We start from the raw sequence: 21,035 nt of genomic DNA, 5'->3' as shown, positions 1-21,035 counted from the left end.
TATCATTCTTCATTGCGGAGTAATATTCCATTGTATATATATGCCACAGTTTCTTTATCCATTCATCAACTGAAGGGTATCTAGGTTGGTTCCACAATCTGGCTATGGTGAATTGAGCAGCAGTGAACATTGATGTGGCTGTATCTCTGTAGTATGCTGATTTTAAGTCCTTTGGGTATAGGCCAAGGAGTGGGATAGCTGGGTCAAATGTTGGTTCCATTCCAAGCTTTCTGAGGAATCTCCATACTGCTTTCCAGAGTGGCTGCACTAATTTGCAACCTCACCAGCAATGTATGAGTGTTCCTTTTTCACCACATCCTCGCCAACACCTATTGTTGCTTGTGTTCTTGATAATTGCCATTCAAATTGGGGTGAGATGAAATCTTAGGGTAGTTTTGATTTGCATTTCCCTTATTACTAGAGATGTTGAACATTTTTTCATATGTTTGTTGATTGCTTGTAGATCTTCTTCTGTGAAGTGTCTGTTCATTTCCTTAGCCCATTTGTTGATTGGATTATTTGTATTCTTGGTGTAGAGTTTTTTGAGTTCTTTATAGATTCTGGAAATTAGCGCTCTATCTGAAGTATGAGTGACAAAGATATTCTCCCACTCTGTAGGCTCTCTCTTCACATTGCTAATAGTTTCCTTTGCTGAGAGAAAGCTTTTTAGTTTGAATCTATCCCAGTTGTTGATTCTTGCTTTTATTTCTTGTGCTATGGGAGTTAGAAGAAAGTCTTGAATTAGTGGTCTAAGTTTCACTTAAAGAAATAAAGAAAAAGAAGAAAAAGAAGATCAAATTCAACTCAAAGAAAGTAGAAGGAAATGGACTACAAATCACAAAGCAAAACAAAACAAAAATGATAAAGAAAATTTGATGAAACCCAAAACTGGATTTGAAAAGATCAACAAAATATATAAACCTCTAGCCAAAATGATAAAAGAGAAAACAAATCACCAATATCAAATATGAAAGAAAAGACACCACTGATCCTATAGGCGAAGAGTGTCTGTTCTCACTACTTCTTTTTAACTTTGTACTTGGTATCCTAGTTGAACAATAAAGCAAGTAAAAAGAAACAACACCGATTGGAAAGAAAGAAGCAAAACTGTTTTTATTCTCAGACCTATCTTCTGTGTCAAAAATCCTGAAATCCTAAGCACAAGATCAATATACTGGTTACTGCAGCAGCATTTTAATGTTGTAACAGAAGAAAAAAGGCTCCTAAGGCCAAAGATTTTAAAGTCATTGTACAAATGCTTATGTTAAGTTAAAACTGAACTTTGCCATAATACTGTTTTCCCTTCAAAATGTGATGGTACAGGAAAGGCGTTAAATGAAGGGGTGGTATTGCAGGGAAGCATTTTAAACTGCAGAAGTAAAAAAGTTATAATATTTATAATTTTGGTGAGTTTATAGGGAAGATTTTTCTCCCCTGAAATTGTTTCTCGAATGGCAAAATGTTTCCATTATTAAAAATTGAAGTTGTTAAAAAAAAAGATCAATATATAAAAATAAACTATACTTTCATATTAACATCAAGAATTGGCAATTTAAGGAAAAAAAAAGTACAATTTATAATATCATCGGAAAATAGGGGCTGGGTGTGGTGGCACATGCCAGTAATCCCAGCAAATCAGGAGGCTGAGGCAGGAGAATCACAAGTTCAAGGCCAGTCTGGGCAACTTAGCCAGACCTTGTCTCAAGAAATGAAAAAGGACGGGGGGTGTAACTCAGTGGTAGAGTACCCCTGAATTCAATCCCCAGTACGAGCATGTGGGGGGAGCGGTGAGAGGGAAAATATTTAAGGATAATGGTAACAAAATATGTATAAGATCAGTATACTAAAAACCCTAAAATATTTATGGGAGAAACTAAAGAAGAACCAAATAAATGGAGAAATGCTTATGAATCAAATGACTCAATACTGACTCAATATTATTTTAGTTGTAGATGGACACTATACTTTTATTTTACTTATTTATATGGTGCTGAGGATGGAATCCAGTGCCCAACATATGCAAAGCAAGCGCTCTACCACTGATCCACAATCCCAGCCCTCAATATTATTTTGATGTCAATTCTCCCTAAATTGATCTATTAAAGTCAATGCAAACTACTCAATGTCTCACCAGGCTTGTTTTGTTTTGTTTTTTTGTAGGAATTAATAAGCTGAGGGTTGGGGACAGCTCAGTGACAGAGTGCTTGTCCAATATGCGTGAGGCCCTGAACTTGATCCACAGTCAAAAAAAATTTTTTTAAAGCAGGTTCTAAAATTCAAATTGAAATGCAAAGGGCCTACCGAATCTGCATCATGTTAGCTTAGGACCAGACTTCCTTAACAAGACCCCAGTAGCACAAGAAATAAATGCAAGAATCAATAAATGGGATAGATTCAAATAAAAAGCTTTTTCTCAGCACAGGAAACAATCAATAATGTGAAAAGAGAGCCTACAGAGTGGAAGAAAATCTTTTCCACACACACTTCAGACAGAGCACTAATCTCTAAAGTTTATAAAGAACTTGAAAAACTTTACACCCAAAATACAAAGAAACCCAATCAATAAATGGGCTAAGGAAATGGGCAGACACTTCACAGAAGATATACAGGTGATCAACAAATATATGAAAAAGTGTTCATCATCCCTAGTAATTAGAGAAATGCAAATTAAAACCACCCTAAGATTTCATCTAACTCCAATGAGAATGGCTATTATCAAGAACACAAGCAATAGTAAGTGTTGGCATGGATGTGGGGAAAAAGGCACACTCATACATTGCTGGTGGAGTTGCAAATTGGTACAGCCACTCTGGAAAGCAGTATGGAGATGCCTCAGAAAGCTTGGAATGGACCCACAATTTGACCCAGCTATCCCACTCCTTGTTTTATAACCAAAGGACTTAAAATCAGCATACTATAGTGATGCAGCCACATCAATGTTCATAGCAGCTCAATTCACAATAGCTAGATTTTGAAACCCGCCGAGATGCCCTTCAACTGATGAATGAATAAAAAAACTATGGTATATATACACAATGAAATATTACCCGGCCATAAAGAAAGAATAAAATTATGGCATTTGCTAGTAAATGGAAAATATCACGCTAAATGAAATAGGCGAAGCCCAAAAAACCAAAGGTCGAATGTTTTCTCTGATAAGTGGATGACGATATATAACAAGGGGCAGGGGGCGCTGGCAGGAGGAAGAGAAGAATGAAGGAACTTTTGGAAGGTGTAGAGGAAAAGGGGTGGAAGAGGGTGGGGGACAGAAAGATAGTAGAATGAAACAGACAGTATTACCCTAGGTATATGTATGATTACAGGAATGGTGTGAATCTACGTTGTGTACAACCATAGAAATGAAAAGTTGTACACCATTTGTGTACAATGACTCAAAATGCTGTCTGTAAAAATAAAATTTAAAAAAACGTAATTAAAAAAAAAAAAAAAAGTTAAACAGGAAGCCTTGACTAGTAATCCTACTTTCCCAACTAAACTGTTTTTGAATTTACAAATTTCCTTCCTTCTCTACCAGAATATTTTGCCTTTTTATTTAATAAAAAATCTTTTCCAGGTTAAAAAAAAAGAAGAAGAAAAGAAAAGAAATGCAAAGGGCCTAGAATAACTAATAATTTTGATTTTCCAGATTTACGCTAAAGTTACAGTAACAAAGAGAGTGATATATTATGTAAGAACAGATATACAGTTCCATGAAACAGTATCCAGAGTCCAGAAACATCTTCCTACATGGCAAACTGATTTCTGACAAATAAGCCAAGATTATTCAATGAAGAAAGGAGGGTCTCTTCAACTATTGAATATTCCTGTGCAAAATATGAATCTCAACCCTTATACCATCTTTAACAGTTGGTCCAAAATGAATCAGAGACTTAACTATACAACTTATAAAAGAAATCACAAGCCCTTGGGTCAGGAAAAGATATCAGAAATCTTTAGAAAATCAGAAGAAAAGAAATCGGCAACCTGGTGTTATGGTTTGGATGTGAGGTGTCCCCCAAAAGCTCCTGTGTGAGACAATGCAAGAAGGCTTAGAGGAGAAATGATTGCATTATGAGAGCCTTAACCCAAGTAGTGAATTAACCCCCTGATGGGATTAACTGAGTGGTAACTGAAGGTGGGTAGGGTGTGGCTGGAGGAGGTGGGTCACTGGAGTCGTGCCTTGTGGTATATATTTTACATCTGGAAAGTGGAGTCCCTCTCTGCTTCCTGATCAGTTGAGCTGCTTCCCTCAGCCACACTCTTGTGCCATGATCTTCTTCACTTGAGCCCCAAGGAATGGAGCCAGCTTTCTGTAGATTGAGACCTCTGAAACTGTAGGGCCCCCAAATAAACTCTTCCTCCTCTACAATTGCTCTGGTTGGGTTTTTTAGCCACAGCAGTGAGAAGAAGCTGACCAAAACACCTGGGCTTCTGCAAAATTAAAAAAAAAAATTTCTTTTCAAATGAAGTTATTAAAAACATGAATAGGTAAACCACAGACTGGGAAAAAAATATCTGCAAAACATGTATCTCATAAGGGACTCGTACCTAGAATATATATATATTTTTTAAATATCATTTTTATACCTTTATTTTTTTAATTTTTATGTGGTGCTGAGGATAAAACCCAGTGCCTCACATGTGCTAGGCAGGTGCTCTAGCACTGAGTCACAACCGCAGCCCTAGAATATATTTTTTAAAACCACATACAGTCTCACAAAAATATAAATAACTTGGCTATAAAAAATAGACAAAAGATATGAACAGATACTTCACCAAAGATAATTGGCATAACAGATACACATATGAAAAGATGCTCTATCAAGGAAATGAAAATTTCACTGAAATAAACTACCAGTATTAATTCACTAGTGTAACTAAACTTAAGACTGACAATATTGAGGGACAGTAAGGATGTGGAGCAACTGATTCTCTCACACATTGCTGCCAAGTGTTCTAACTATTCTGGAAAATGGAGTTTCTTTTCAAGTTAATCATAACTTCTTTTGGGGGGGATGGAAGGAGCACACCAGGGATTGAACCCAGCAGGGGTGCTTAACCACTGAGCCACATCCCCAGCCCTTTTTTATATTTTATTTAGAGACAGGGTCTCACTGAGTTGCTTAGGGTCTTGCAAAGTTGCTGAGACTGGTTTCGAATTTGCAATCCTCCTGCCTCAACCTCTCAAGCTGCTGGGATTACAGGTGTGCAGCACTGCACTGGCTCAAGTTAATCAACTTTTAAAGTGGGTGTAGATCAGTGGTAAAACACTTGCCTCACATGCTTAAGAACCTGTCTTTGATGGGACTGAAAAAAAAAATCGACTAATCATATGTGATCCAGCAATCTCACTAATAGATTTATCAAAAAAGAATGAAAACATGTCCACACCAATACTTGTATGCAACTGTTCTTAGCAGCTTTATTCATAATCACAAGTTATAAACAAAGCAACTGTCCATTACCTAGAGAATGAATAAATAAAATTATAGTATGATCATACCACAGAATACTACTCAACAACGAAAAGGAGAAGACAGCTGACATATTCAATAGAATAGATGCGTCCCCAAAGTGTTACACTACCTTAAAAAAACCAGACACAAAAGGGTCCATACTAAAGGATGCCATTTTAATGAAATTCTAGAAAAGGTAAAACAGGGTTAAAAAGCAGATCAACAATTGCCAAAAGTTGGAGGTTGGGAAGGGGATTGAATACAAAATTCTGAGGGAAATTTTTGGGTGATGAATATTTTTGTGGTAGTGTTTACCTAACTATATGTTTATCAAAACATTGAATTTTATATTTAAAATTGGTGAAATGTATGAAAACAAAGGTGTGGGGGGACCTGTCTGTTGGAAGGAGGCAGTTCTGGAAATTGTCACTTGAGTTAAAGAGAAGTGGGGGGGAAGGGAAAAATAACAGAATGAATCAATCAACATTACCCTATGTAAATTTGTGATTACACAAATGGTATGCCTTTACTCCATGTACAGAGAAACAACATGTATCCCATTTGTTTACAATTAAAAAAAAATTAAAAAAAAGAGAAGTGAACTGTGCACTTAAGGTGTTCTGGTCACTGTGCTGAGGACCCTTTACCACAGGACATAGTCTGCAGGAGGAAATGGAAACCACAATTAAAATTCAATGATACACACACAGTGACATATAGGAGTGTAGGGCGCTGCCATACTGAACACAAGATGAAGAACTCTTCAGACAGAGGGACTCCTCGTCAGGGAAGCCTTTAGAGAGGAGATGAAACTTGATCAAGGGAGGTAAATTATTCCCAAAGGACCCTGATGAGGTCTATGCTGAGTGGGCATGAAAAGAAGGGGAACTGGCTTAACACAACTTCCTGTCCCATCGGAAACAACCTGGGAAATTAACTGCAAGAACATGCACCTGCTTCCACCCTTTGCCTTCCCAGCAGGACATTTCTGCTGTAACTCAACACAGTATTCCTCTAAAAAAGTGCTTTCCCTCAGGTGACACTGGGTTACACTCATCCAACTGAGCTGTGACTTTGTGCAGGTTGTGCTAGGGAAGGGAATCCATCAGAGATAGATGTCCAGGAAATGTGGCAACCAGAAGTACAAAAACAAAACCATAAAAACCTCCCTTGTAAATTCCAAAAGGTAGAAAAAAGAAATTCCTCTCCTCCCTACTTGGTCAAATCAAGCAGAATCAAAAACAAGGAAAAGCACCACAATAGCATGGTTAGAAGTTACCCCAGCCACAGCAGCACAGGGAAATGACATGCAAACACAAAAGGGCCTTCCAGTCTGCACACCTAGAAGTGGCTTGGGGACAGATCTCATCTAGGTTTGATTTCAGTTCATCTGGAGCCAATATCAACCTACCAAAGAGCCATCCTGGATATCTACCTGACCTTGGCTATTAGCTCCCAAAGGGAAAAACAGCCCAATTGTTCTTGAGATTTCCTCCTCTTTCCAGGGCAGTCGGAGTGATTCTCCATTTGGGGAAACAATAGGACCCACCCCGCCCCCCCCCCCCAATGGAAATGACTGCCCTGGAATCACCACACAGGAATGCGACGGAAAATGGAATGCTGGACAAACAGGAGAGATAAAGCGCTAACTGGAAAAACTCCAATACACAAAAACCCATAAAATATTTTATCAGCCTCAGATCTCGCCTCCAATCTCCTGAATCACCTCACCCATTTCACTCCCTCTCTGTGTACCACCAGGAAAGAATCAGCTATTTATTTTCAAACACAAGTCTTGGTTCTCCAAAGAAAAAGCAGGCACCACTTCTGGGTAGTCACCACAAAAAAAGAAGTCACAATGGGCCAGGCAGACCTGGAACGGTGGGGACAGGGCAGGACCCGGCAGCCCTCCAGCTGTTGATGCACGCTGAGGGAGGGACCTCCAAGGAGCAAGAGCCATCAGATTCGAGGAACAGGCAGCCATCAGGCGGTATGGTAAATAGTGCCATCTGGTGGACAAAACGGACAATGCGGAACCCAACGCCAATCTACCAATCTGCCAATCTGCCAATCTGCCAATCCGACAAACAGAACGTGAGGCCCTGGTGTGGTGAGAATTCGCTGGTACTCCAATACTTAATATTAATTCTGGAAAAGAAAGGCCTCAGCTGATTTGCTCACATATTAAATTCATAAATTAACATGTAACTTATTAGTGGCACTCAAATTAATTGATGTGGTATCCCCAGCCACTGTGTAATTTGTAATTACATTCTATGAATTTAGTTAGAGCTTTCTGTAGCTTTTCTCTAAGGACCTTTAGGTTCTGCAAATTTACATCGTCTAGGATTGTGGCACATTTCTTTCTGATCAGCCATGGCTGTCTTGATGAGTCTTCAATAAAAACTATACCACTATACGAGAAATAACTTTAAGAAAGTTATTAAGCAATTTTAACATTTATCAACTATAATATATCAGGCACAGTTCTGGGTTCTGACCCATAACAAGATCTCTAATCTTGTGGAGTTTATAGGCTGCTGAGGGTTGGAGTAGACAAGAACAACTAAAAATGTTAACCAGATGGATCAGAGTGAATGCAATTTTTTTTTTTTTTTTTTTTTTTTTTTGTATTAGGAATTGCTCCCAGGGGTGTCTTACCACTGAGCTACATTCCCAGGTCTTTTTGTTATTTTGAGAAAGTGTCTCACTAAGTTGCTTAGGGGCTGGCTAAATTGCTGAGGCTGACCTTGAATTTGAACCTCTTGCCTCGGTCTCCCAAGTACCTGGGATTACAGGCGTGCACTATGGCACCTGGCTGAGTGTAATTTTAAATAGTAATATGAGAAGGAAGAAACAGTTGGGGAATAGGATTGTCAGATGACTCTCGGAGGTGATATCTGAGATCCAAAGAGGGGCTAGTTGGTTCATGATGAAATTCGTTTTTAAAAACAACTATTTCAGGGCTGGGATTGTGGATTAGTGGAAGTGTGCTCACCTAGTACTCGTGGGGCCTTGGATTTGAGCCCAAGGACCACATGAAAATAAAGGTATTGTGTCTACCTACAACTAAAAAAATAAATAAATAAATAACCATTTCAGTACATACATCCCCACGAATCGTTTTTGAAATTCTTTTGAAACTTTTTGGTTTTTGCCTTCAGAGCCAATATATGAACCCCATTAAGAAAACAGGATTGCAGGGCTAGGCGGCACATGCCTGTAATCCCAGGGGCGCAGGAGACTGAGGCAGATCATGAGTTCAAAGCCAGCCTCAGCAATGACAAGGCACTAAGCAACTCAGTGAGACCCCATCTCTAAAAAAAATAAAAATAAGGTTGGGGGGTGTGGCTCAGTGGTCAAGTTGCCCGAGTTCAATCCCCAGTATCAAAAAAAAAAAAAAAAAAAAAGAAAAGAAAAAGAAAAAAAGGCTTAAAGGCTGGGTGTGGTGGTGCATGCCTGTAATCCCAGCAGCACAGGCGGATTGCCAGTTTGAAGCCAGTCTCAGCAACTTAGCAAGACCCTGTCTCTGAATAAAATATAAAAAGGGCCAGGGATGTGGCTCAGTGTTTAAGCACCCCTGAGTTCAATCCTCACTACCCACCCCCACAAAACACAGGGTTAACTCAAAGCAGCATTATCATTTCACTACCACCTCTTTGACCCTGAACAGCTTTGGGACGTTTCTGAAAGCTAATCAGGTCTCAAAGTGGAAACGTTTTGGTGGGTAAAGCGTAGAAGAGTCAGAACTCTGCAAGGTCCCTTCTTATTAGAGTTTATCTGCAATTGTGCTGTTCTTTTTGTGTTGTTCTTCTCTATGAAGTCCTCATCTTCCTCCTTCAAGGTAAGGACTAATAAAACAGTAGTGAAAATAAAATATTCAGCAGTCAGGAAGAAACTTGAAGGATAGTAATGAAAAGGAGGGTAAAAGAACAAAACCTGAAAATTTGCTTCAAAACTTCTTCCTGTATAGTTTGGGTTTCTAGATCTTACAGTAAATAGCTTGCTGGTCTCATTAGATCTCTAGGGTATCCTCCCCGTGGGTCAAGCAAACCACTTGACACAAACCATCTGCCTGGTGAATCTGCCAGGGGTAAAACACTGATATAACCGAGATTGCTTGCATAGTAATACATAATCTCTACCCTCAGCTAGCATGTCCCGTTCCACATGTGTAGAATGACTTCTCTTTACATTCCCTGATGTCAAACCTGCCACTTCCTTGATGAATTCTCGGAGTAGGGCTGAGAGAGAAATGTCTTATTCTGCCTATTGTTATAGATCTCAATACCATGATGTTTTTGTATGTGTATGTATTTTTTCAGAACTGGGGATTCAACTCAGGGCCTCATACATGCTACCACTGAGTTACATCCTCAGCCCTTCTTTTGTAAAGTCTTAACTGACACACAAACCTAAGTCACACTGGAGCAAATTTAGGAAAGAAAACACTAGTGTTTTGTATTGATCACAAAGCATTCAACTAAGTTCATGAGCAAAGAATCCACATAGCTAACATTTATGACCTCATTAGTTAAATGAAAAAATATCAAATATCATTTTATACATAAAAAAAATTAAGTCTCTCACCTCAAAAAGCACCTGGGCAGTATTTTCTTTTATTAAATGTAGGACTGCCTATGTAGATCTCTGTATTACTTAAATAGTATGCATTTTTGTGAAAAAAAATGAAGGTATTTCCATTTTTATTTTGAAAAGATACATAGAAGAGCCCAAAGGAAGTATCTCCAAAGGAGAATATGCCAGAAACCACCAAATTCCCAAATCCATGTCTAAGTATCAAAATTTCTGAGATCAGTAATTAAATATTTGCTTTAAACTGTCCACAAAGGAAAAGGGGAAAAACAGCACAATTTCTCTAGGATATCAGGATGGAAACAGCTTGATCTGGCTTGATGTGAATGTGGCTATTTTCCTGTATTGTGCTGAGGAAAAGAGCAAAATTTGATTAATTTTATTTCTAAAATGGAAATAAAATTATAATCTTGGATTGTCAATTCAATTTGTATTAACCATGCTGGACTCAGTGGCATACACCTGTATTCCTAGTAACTCGGGAGGCCAAGACGGGAGAATCAAAAATTCAAAGCCAGCCTCAGCAACTTAGTAAAACCTTAAGTCATTTAGCAAGACTGTGTCTCAAAAAAAAAAAAAAGGACTGGGGATGTAACTCAGTGATAAAGTACCCCTGAGTTCAATCCCAGTATCAACAAACAAAACAATTTGTACTAATCACTCATTCTTTGAAACTGTTTTCTTTCCCTCCAATTTAGAAACATATCTTTGATAACTTTTCTTCATTAGCTGGGAAGATCCAAATGCTTGAAGAATTCTATTATTGGGCTGGGGAGATAGCTCAGTTGGTAGAGTGCTAGCCTTGCAAGCACAAGGCCCTGGGTTCAATCCCCAGCATCAAAGAATTCTATTATTGATGATATATAATGGGGGTGGGGGGGTGAAAGAATGGAGGAACTTTAGATCCCATAGAGGGAGGCAGGGTATGAAAAATGGTGGAATGAGACAGACATCATTACCCTATGGACATGTATGATTACACGAATGGTATGAATCTACATCATGCACAACCACAGAAACAAAAAGATGTACCCCATTTGTGTACAGTGAATCAAAATGCAGTCTGTAAAAACAAAAAAAAGAATGCTATTATTCCTTAATCCATTAATAGGCTTGCTGTAATGCAAATATTGTAGTATTTTTGGGTGAAAAGTTTAGGATTTTTCTGAGGTTACATCACATTTATTTAATTTCATAAATGGGAAATCCCTGTGATTTACCAAGTTATAAATAACAAAGCACAAAAGAAGCAGATGACTTCCCTGTAACTTAGGAGAGATGCTATGTTACAGCCAACAGGTGACTTTCACTGCTCTGTGAATACTCTATTTATTTGACTGTTTTCTTTGCGGTGGAACTCAAAATTGGTGGGCCAATTTTAGAATTATATTTTTTCTCTTAGAAAGGACATTCATATCCAAAGAATGAAATTCTTTCTCATTACTAAAATGTGGCCTGCAATTATATTTATCTTCAGACCACACTTGCCTTCCATTAGCCAAGGTGCAATTTATATGTCACAGAGACTGTCCAGCACTTTAAGTCTACAGTGCACCAACAAAAGGATTTAATCCTGAAAATCCTGCTCAGTAATTCCAACATCAATATAAAACATACATTTTGAAGTTGAACCAAAATATCATTTAACATTTAATAATTGCAAATATATTTATTACAATTTACAGGTTAAGTTATATACACAAATATAATTTTAGCTATATAAAATCCCAACAACTGGTTACATTTAAATCACTGAAGAGCCAATTTAAAAGTCTTCTAGTCCCTTAATGTCACCCTCCTTAAATTATAAAAAAATAAAATCTGAGAGTTTTGATTTCAAGTTACAGAGGAGGTGGTGTTATTATCACATTTCATCACTCAGAAGTGGAAATTACACCTGTCTGTACAAAGTCTTTCACATGCTACATTTACACGGAAAGCACCATTACAAGACTTTAATGTATAAAATGTTCACTTAAAACCTCCCAGGATTTTAAGAGTGGGGGAAGGGCTTATTTACTTTACCTTCTAGGATTGGGATGAAACTGACTTCAATTTTTTTCTCTTCCAGGTCAATATTAAAATGATCCCTCCTGAAGGAGGAGAGCAAATGGGAGAATTCTTAACCAAGCTCTTGCTCATTGGATAGTGAGGGCACAATCCCAAGGAAACAATTTTCCAAAGTCCAATGAATGTAAAGATGTTCCATTATTTCAAATATGCAGAGTGCTAGATTTTAGAAACACAAAACACAACCAAGTCGCTGAACAATATGCTTCAGTCAAAAGAATATCTGCATTGTCACGAAGTCTAGGCAAATGTGCCTGCTTCCCAACTAACAGCTGGTGCCTGAGTCTAGCCTGTTTTCATGGCATTATACTGGACTCTGTATTTGCATCCCCCATGGTCACAATTAAAATGGACTGTTACATAACACACAGAATAAGGGCTCTGCAAAATTGGGACCAACTTTTATGGTGATGCACTCTCAGTGTGTGTATGAATGAATATGTAAGTACCAACACTGGAGCCAGCTTGGAGCAAACCAGACAGAAATAAATCAATGACCAAGTAGATTATAAACTGAGGTAGTAACCCTGTAAGCACTTCTGTTGAAAGTTCATCCCCACACTGGAGTAAGTTCAAAATTAAGTGATCTTCTGTTCCACTTAGGTTTTTCCATTACCTGTGGTGGGAGGCACATGGCAGAAAAATAGACCCTTTGAGAGTTGGTTAATATTCCTTCAGCCTAACAGATACGCACCATGTATGCAACCAATCAATGCAAAGACTTCAAAAGTCAACTTGGGCTAAAGATATTAAGACTTTCTAGATGTTAAATCTATAGTTTATGCTTTCATGAAAGTACAGGCCTAACCACTGCTTCTCTCATTATTAAAATAGAAAATAATAAAACTGGATATGACCTAAAGTTTGTATTTTATACTTCAAACTTGAAAATTCAACTGCCCAATTCCAAGTTTACAGGTCACCCTGACAGGATTTTAAAGTGACAGTGCTGAGGCATGATATTAACACTGGTTTTCTGTTGAGAGCACAATATACAACAAAACCAAATTACTCTGAGATGTCTCCTACCTTCCTCCCAAGAAAATTCTCGGCTTTTAAGCTTAAAAAATAAATTCCTGCAATGGGATTACTACTTGCTAGAGCATTTTACAATTTCTACCTGTTGAATGATACAAAGAATCACATTCAACTGGGAACTACAATAACATATTCAGAAACCTCTCCAAAGAACAGTTTGCACAGAAATCAAATATATTAGAGGTTAAAATTTGGCAGAAAGATGCAGCTTTCCCAAAGTAGCAGAGAGTACCACATGTGCATGTTTTGTGGTAGTCCCTGGAAATATATTAAGTAGAACTTTATGGAGAAAAAAAAAAAATCCACCACGCATTTTCCACCAGTCATTTTTAAAGGAGGAGGGAAAGAGTGGAAAAAAGATAAAGTACTTTTTAAAAAAAGACAATGTACTTTTAAGTTGATTACATATACAAGATTATTTTTTTACTGTAAGGCAGACAGGCCAAATCACTGAAATAAAAAAGTACAGAAAAACATAAAAGCCCATTAATTTCAGATGATGGGGAAAAAGAGCGAGCCCGAAGTGTTTTGATAAGCATACAAAATTTAAACTAGAACTAAAAATGGACTTTAAAGCCCTATAAATATTGTTTCCCAAGAAATTAAGTTCTGAAAGTGCAAAATTACAATTTAAAGGTCCCCTTTTCACCTCAAGCAAAGGATGTTAAAAACACATTCAACTATATCAAAAAAAGGAAGATTGAAAAAAAAAAAAAAATCACACATCCTTCACTCTCAGGGCTGACTTAAACCTGCACATTCTAAGTGGGATATGTTGGGAAAAAAAATTTTTTAAGTCAAAAGACAGCTGCCAGTATTTGTTTTAAAAAGAAACCTCTCAACTAAGAGGTAGTGTATACTAGGTCTACAGGCTGTCAGCTCATCTTAACTTTACTCAGAAACATTAAGTCCTTAGAAGCACATTTCCTGGAGTCTATTAAACATTCTTTCTCTGTGCTCAAATGTCAAGCAATATCCAATAGCATCTTCTGTTTCTTGAATTCGTTTCTGGAATCTGCATCCATCTCTTGCAAGTTCTTCCCAAGGTCCTTTGCGATCCTCATCACCACTTATATAATACTCAGTAACTTCTTCAAGGAAGGTTACCTATAAAGACAAAGAATAATTTTAATAACTCTTTAGGATCTTAAAATCAGCATTGAGGGCAACAGCCCTTTATGCTACTTCTTTCTTAACGCCAAATACCTTAAAGGAATCTTTGTTTCCAACTATACCTGAAGTTAAAAAAGGATCTAAGTAAATGATGTTTGGACAAAACAGTGAACAAACGCCCTGAAATTTTCCAATGTCTTTCATATAACTACACACACATATACAGTCTCCCCAACCTCAGTCCTTGGCTTTTGGTGTCAAGAAAATAAATTCAAATGGTGAATGAAATTTTTCTGCTATTAATTCCTGCTGTTCTTTAATCCTTAGGGATACACTGTAATATTCTTTCCCCAAAATGACAACATATTTTAGAAAATAACCAGTATATCCCTGGAAGTCAATGTTTTTATCATAGCAAAGGCTTTAACAATATTTTTGTTTATTTCTACTTTTCCTTTTTCCTTATTTAAAAAAAAAATCACTTTTTGGTGCTTATCAATTTTTGAATTATCAGTATTTGTATTATTTTTGTAATCAGAATACTGAAAATTATTTAGTAAATAAAATACAACAAAATTAGTACTTTTACTAGTACTAATTACTGAATTACTATGAGAAACTTCGTAGTTAAGATTTTTAAAAATTCTCTTTGTATTCAGTATGTTATCACTGTATTTGCAGGCTGGGTATCCCTTACCCAAAATATTTGGAACCAGAGATGTTTCAGATTTCAGAATTTTGGGATTTTGGAATATTTACATAAAATAAAACTTTATGAAATCCAAAAGATTCCAAACTCCATAGTTTCTGAGTATGACGTTAGCATTCCAAAGTTTTAGATTTTGAATTTTCAGATTAGGGAGGCACAACTGTACATGAAATTGTATTATAATACACATGATGACACGTAGTAAGTAACAGTCCCCACTCATTATTAGTAATTTCTATTTAATCTTCACTTAATTTTAATTTTTTTTTTTTGCGGTGCTGGGGTTTGAACCCAGGGCCTGGTGCTTGCAAGGCAAGCACTCTACTGACTGAGCTATCTCCCCAACCCTCCACTTAATTTTTTTTTTTTTTATTGTAAACAAATGGGATGCATGTTGTTTCTCTGTTTGTACATGGCGTAAAGGCATACCATTTGTGTAATCATAAATTTACATAGGGTAATGTTGTTTGATTCATTCTGTTATTTTTTCCCTCCCCCCCACCTCCACTTAATTTTTAATAAACAAGTTTCTTTTGGGGCTGTGGTGCAGCTCAGTGGTAGAGTACCTGTCTATCATGCACCAAGGCCCTCCCTCCCTTTGATCTCCAGTACCACAAAATAAATAAATAAAAAGTCAAATGGCATTGTAATGCCTGGTCCTATGTGTATGACATGATTTAAAAAAAAAAAAAAGTTTCTTTTTAAGATAGCAAACTCTAGGGCTGGGGAGATAGCTCAGTTGGTAAAGTGCTTCCCTTACAAGCATAGGACCCTGGGTTTGATCCCCAGCACCACCAAAAAAAAAAAAAAAGAAAGATAGTAAACTCTAAAGGTAAATACTTGCTTTAAAGTATAGTTTAACAGTTACATCAGCTAGTCCCACTGAGGACGCTACTTTCATTTCCTTTACATCAGGCCGAGGAATGCCCGCGAGGACAATTAGTTATATGTAACACCTTACTAGTTATTGCATTCTAGTCTATTCATTCATTGTGTCACTAAGGTAAATAATAACAAGCATTTATATAATGTCTAGCATACTCCAAGCTCTTTTCAAAGAACTTCATAATTATTATCTCATTTAATTTTCACATCAACCCTATGTTGTATGGACTATTATCATCCCCATTATACAAATAAAAAGAGAAGTGAAATAACATGTCCAAATCCGATCACACGGCAGTTAAGTGGTGTAATCAGATTCAAACACTGTCTGGTTCCACAGTCTGTACTAAATTTTGCCAGTACAAAAGGTATTTTAAACTCTTAGATCTGAAGGCCATCTTTAGGCACTACCCTAATTGTAATGCTTTAGAGTCAGGCACTAACCATTATTCCCATATACCTAAAGAATGTACCTAAATTCTTTAGGTATATGGAATAACTCCATATACCTAAAGGAGTCAAAAACTGTCAAATAATTTTATCATATTTAGACAACCTTTTTAAATTTTTTTTAAATGTTGATAGATCTTTATTTTATTCATTTATTTATATGCAGTGCTGAGAACGAACCCAGTGCCTCACACGTGCAAGGCAAGTGACCTACCACTGAGCTATAGCTGCAGCCCCTAGACATAATCTTTTATAAGTTTTGCATCTAGTTAATAGTGACAGTCTCATATCCATTTACTCATTTTATTTTACTCAAGCTAAAATGAGATATGAGATGGATTGGAGCCATTCAAAGGCAAAGCAATGAATTATGAGTTTTATTTAATAATCTCGAAATCTTGCAAAAAATTGGACTCATTCTTAGCCTGCAGGAGACCTTGGGTTGGGTTCCCAGCACCATGAAAACAATAAATCTTCCAACACTTGTAAACATTTATTATCACCATCAGGTAACTAAGTAGATCAAGGCCTTGAAAGTCAAGTAACTTCCCAGGTCTGGCTGTCTCCCAAATCTCCTGGCCCTAAGCCACTCAGGAGTGGAGCACACACAGGTCTCCAGATGCAGAGTTCTCATTCCACTGCCCCACTCTGCTGCTTTCTTTTGCAGTGTTGGGGATCCACCTTAGCCTCACACATGCCAGGCAAACTGCTCTACCACTGAGCCACATCCCCAGCACCCGCACCTGCCACTTTATTTCTTGTCTATTGGCTCTAAATAACTCATTTTTGTCAGAGGGGCCTTGGAAGAATAAAGAAAGGCCCTTTCATCATGTCATTTACAAAGTATGAACTCAAATTTTATTTTAGAGGTACTAAGGATTGAACCCAGGGGTACTCTACCACTGTACTACTACATCCCCAGCCCTTTATACTTATTTGCAATCCTCCTGCATCAGCCTCCCAAGTTTATTGGAGTTACAGACAGTGCCACTGGACCTGGATAAAATTTAACTTTTAACATGACTTACTCTGCTTCTGCAAATGAAGACATAAGATTACTACCATTTAAAGATATTTTCAGCTGAGCACGGTGGCACATGCCTATAATCCCAGTGGCTCCGGAGGCTGAGGCAGAAGGATTGCAAATTCAAGGCCAGCCTCGTCAATTTAGCAAGGCCCTAAGCAATTTAGTGAGACGAAAGTCATTGCTAACTAGTATTTCATTCTTAAGAAAAAAGGCAGTATCATTTCCTGTATTTTGGGGGGGGAGGGCAGGGTTACTAGGGATTGAACTCAAGGGCACTCAACCACTGAGCCACATCCCCAGCCCTATTTTGTTTTATTTAGAGACAGGGTCTCACTAAGTTGCTTAGAGCCTCACCATTGTTGAGGCTGAATTTGAACTCCAGATCAGCCTGGGCTGCTGGGTCATTTCCTGTATTGTTTTTAACTGTCAATCAAAACCATGTAACATCAAAAAGTTTGATACTGAAATTAGTGTTTTCTTTTGTTGCAAACAACCAGATACATCTACCTGACTTGCTACTGATATCATCCCTTTGGGCGCTAATGGACAGGCATGAAAACACTGTTGTCATGCAAACAAAATACCACATATAAACCCATTTTAAACCTCTATGGCTGTATTAGGACCTTCTCAATTTCTAGAAAAATTTAATCACATATACATAAGGTTTAATATTTCTGTTCCCTAAAAGAGTAAAAAGTTGGAAGTTCGTAGGGGAAGAGTCCAGAGCCACCAATCAAAATGAAAATAGTGTTTGCCTGATACCAAGTAGATACTGGCATCTTCGTTTTGAACAAAAACAGTCCTCTACACAGGAGCGGAAGTGGGGTCATTTGAAAATTTCTCACTCCAAGGCTATGAGCTTAGAGGCCTTCCTCAAAAACATGTATAAATATGTCTAAAAAAATAAGTCATGCTGCTACATTTACCTATATCAAAACCAAATGAATTATGAGATGATAAAAGAAACAAACCTTCTTTCTTTTGATATGCATGTGTCTTTCTCCAGAAGGAACCGCACGCTGTCTCAAGTCTGGACATTCTTCTTGGCCCCCCAACAGTTGCACCTTACAAGAAAGTAAGGTGTGACACTCAGAAATGGCCACCATAGACTCGGATGGGCTCTCGGGATCGTGACAGCCTTTCCATTTTTTCCCTGATGTTCGAAAAGGAGCCTTAAAATTTAAAAGGTTGTAGGGATCATCAGAATTACAGAAAGAATTCCACAGTTGCAGGCTTTCTGCCTCATCTGCACTAGATTCCCAGTCATCTTCCTCCCCAGAATTATGGTCAGAGGTCTCCGGAAGGATTTCAGACTGGGGAGAATTCCCTACATCACACTTGTCAGACCAATCCCTCCTTGAATCAGAATGGTCTCCAGGAACAATTCTAGCAGCAGTCTGAAGTGTTGCTGTAAAGTTTTGGGGATTATAAGGATCTACACTGTAGAAAGAGTTCCAAAGGTGAAGCCCTTCAGAATCTTGTTCAAAGTCTGATTCTGACAGTGAGCCATCACTATCAAAACCATCATCCTCAGCTTCCTCCTCCCAGTCCTCCCCTTCTGAATCAGAACTTGTTTCCAGGTCACTGGATGCACCTCCCAAAATGTAATCTATCAATCTGTTACTACAAGCTGGTCTGGCAGAAACGGGAAGGTCATCTTCTATATCTGAGGAGTCAACCACACTGATCTGGTCCTCTTCAGGCTCTCTCCCCTCAGGTATCTCACAAGATGGACAGCTTTCAGAAGGGCCTTGTTTTTCCAAACCAAGTGGAACCTCTTTAGTCAACAATTCTATTTTTTCCTCAGTGGGCTCCTGGGCTCCAGGAATGGTTCCCTTAAAGGGAACAGGCTGTGTGGGGTCATCCGCGCAGTGGTTCAGATCTATTCGGAGAAGGTTGTGTTCCTCCTCCAGGCTGTGGTAGCCATTATCTTGGTCAGGGGTGGGTAACTCTTGGCCTTTGCTAGCTTGCTGAAGGAACTCCAGCCGTTTCATACGAAGATGCTGGATTTCAGGCAAGCCTTCTCTAGACAGAGGTGAGCAACCCTGCCACGAGGCTGCAGAGATCTCTGCACGCAATGGCTGGGGATGACACCGGTCCTCAGAAAGGCAGCTGCTCTCCGGGGTCAGTGCCTGGAAATCAACCAGCTCGCCATTTCCAGGGCTGTTCTGATAGTTGAGCTCTAGCCGGGGAAGGCAGTCCAAGTAGGTGGGGTTCAGCACATAGGCGACGACGTTCAAACTGCCTAAGCGCTGAATGTTTAGAGGCCCGGAGGGCGAAGAGCCAAGTTCTCGGTCAGAGAACAGACGGGCTTGAAGGCTACTCGGCAACAGCTCCACTCCCCAAAGCTGCTGCTCCTGGAGAAATGCGAGTGGTGCAGGGTCCAAAGTCTTTCCCTCGGCTTTAAGTTCCAATTCTAGGTCTGAGGATGAGCACTGCCAGAGGATCCCCTCCTCTAGCCAATCAAGGGGACTGGCAACCGAGCTGTCCAGCGGGTCAAGCCTTAGCGAACTCAAAGATTTCTGCACTGCGGGGGCGGCTGTTTCCTCCCGTCCCCTCAAGGCTCTCAGGACGCTGTAGCCTCCGGCGAAATCTAGCCATCTGGTGGGAATCATGCCACTGAAAAGCTGGATCCAAATCAGCAACTTCTGCAGCAAGTTGGGGAGCGGTGCAAGGAGCTGGGAAAGCAGCTTCGCCCAGTAGCCGGTCCGAGCCTCGGGCTGGGAAGAGGAAGGCAGTGTGGGGTCCCCGGAGTTTGCAGGAGCAGAATGTACCGGGAATCTGGAAAAGCCTGCTTGCGAACGCCGAAGCAAGAAGGGCAGCCGGAACCAGGAGCCCGCCCCAGGGGCCGCCCGTTTCCGCGATCCGTGTGTCGCCGGCTCCATCTTCTTTTTCGTGGCAGTCTCTCGGGTAGGACGGCGGGGTTCAGCCGCGGCGGGCCGGATGGGATTCGGGAAGAGGCCTAGACAGACTTGGCCTCGCCCAGCGGCGGAGTTGGTGCTCCAGGCCGATCCCAGCGCCAGGAGAAGAGCCACAGAGGGCAGCGGCTTCGGCAACGGGCGGCAGACCACAGAGCAGAGCGGCCCGCGCAGGAGGCGACGACTGAGGCGACATCCATCCTGGCGGGAAGGAGGCGTCCTAGTCCGCGCGAGGCCTCTCCACCATAGATAGGGGCCCTCCCGCGGCGGCGACTTTCTCGAAGACACGGACCGGTGTAGAGCCCCGGAGCAGCGCGACAACGGAAGGGCTGGGCAGGCTGGCCGGAGCGGGTGGAAGCGAAGCCCAAGATGGCCGCAGGGCCGGCGCCGGACAGCCAGAAGCTACCGGATGAGACGAAGGACTGCCGGCGTCTACGCCACTAGCCCCACACCGCCCGACGTCATTTGCAGAGCCCTGGGGGCGGGCCTTTGCTCACACTTCCGCGTGGCAGCGGATTGGTCTCGCCAGAGTTCCCTGTCGGCTTCCTTACTCCGTAAAGCAGCTCGCACGCGGGAGGTTGCATCAGCCCGGCGCAGGCTGTACGCATGCGCAGCGAGTCGCCGCGGTCTCCTAGGAGACCGCGCCCTCCGCTCTCTGGGTTAAAGGCTAGGGTTCGCAGAGGTCGGAGAGTTTCAAGATAACCCAGGAATGCTCCGGGGCCTTTTCATGCACCCGGCACACGGAGGCGTGTACACACTCGTTTTAGACT

At 39.9% G+C, this 21,035-nt stretch overlaps 1 protein-coding gene across 1 annotated transcript; it reads right to left on the bottom strand.

Moving 5' to 3' along the window:
- Positions 1–11,689: 11,689 nt before the first annotated feature.
- Positions 11,690–20,780, bottom strand: Ppp1r15b (protein phosphatase 1 regulatory subunit 15B). Its single transcript, XM_047521296.1, has 2 exons — positions 18,319–20,780; positions 11,690–14,267 (listed from the first exon to the last, which is right to left on the bottom strand). The coding sequence occupies exons 1-2, from the start codon at positions 20,230–20,232 to the stop codon at positions 14,073–14,075; spliced, it is 2,109 nt and encodes a 702-aa protein (XP_047377252.1). The 5' UTR covers positions 20,233–20,780; the 3' UTR covers positions 11,690–14,072.
- Between the last annotated feature and the right edge of the window lie 255 nt (positions 20,781–21,035).

Source organism: Sciurus carolinensis, chromosome 12 (genome assembly GCF_902686445.1).
Source record: "Sciurus carolinensis chromosome 12, mSciCar1.2, whole genome shotgun sequence".
NCBI classification, from domain to species: domain Eukaryota; kingdom Metazoa; phylum Chordata; class Mammalia; order Rodentia; family Sciuridae; genus Sciurus; species Sciurus carolinensis.
The sequence above is the reverse complement of the archived record's forward strand: the minus strand, read 5'-3'. Positions and strand labels throughout refer to the sequence as shown.

Coding starts and splice junctions, on each gene's coding strand:
- Ppp1r15b (XM_047521296.1), bottom strand. CDS start 20,232: ATGGAGCCGGCGACACACGGATCGCGGAAACGGGCGGCCCCTGGGGCG. Junction 14,268..18,318: donor TGCATATCAAAAGAAAGAAG/GTTTGTTTCTTT, acceptor TTGTCTTTATAG/GTAACCTTCCTTGAAGAAGT.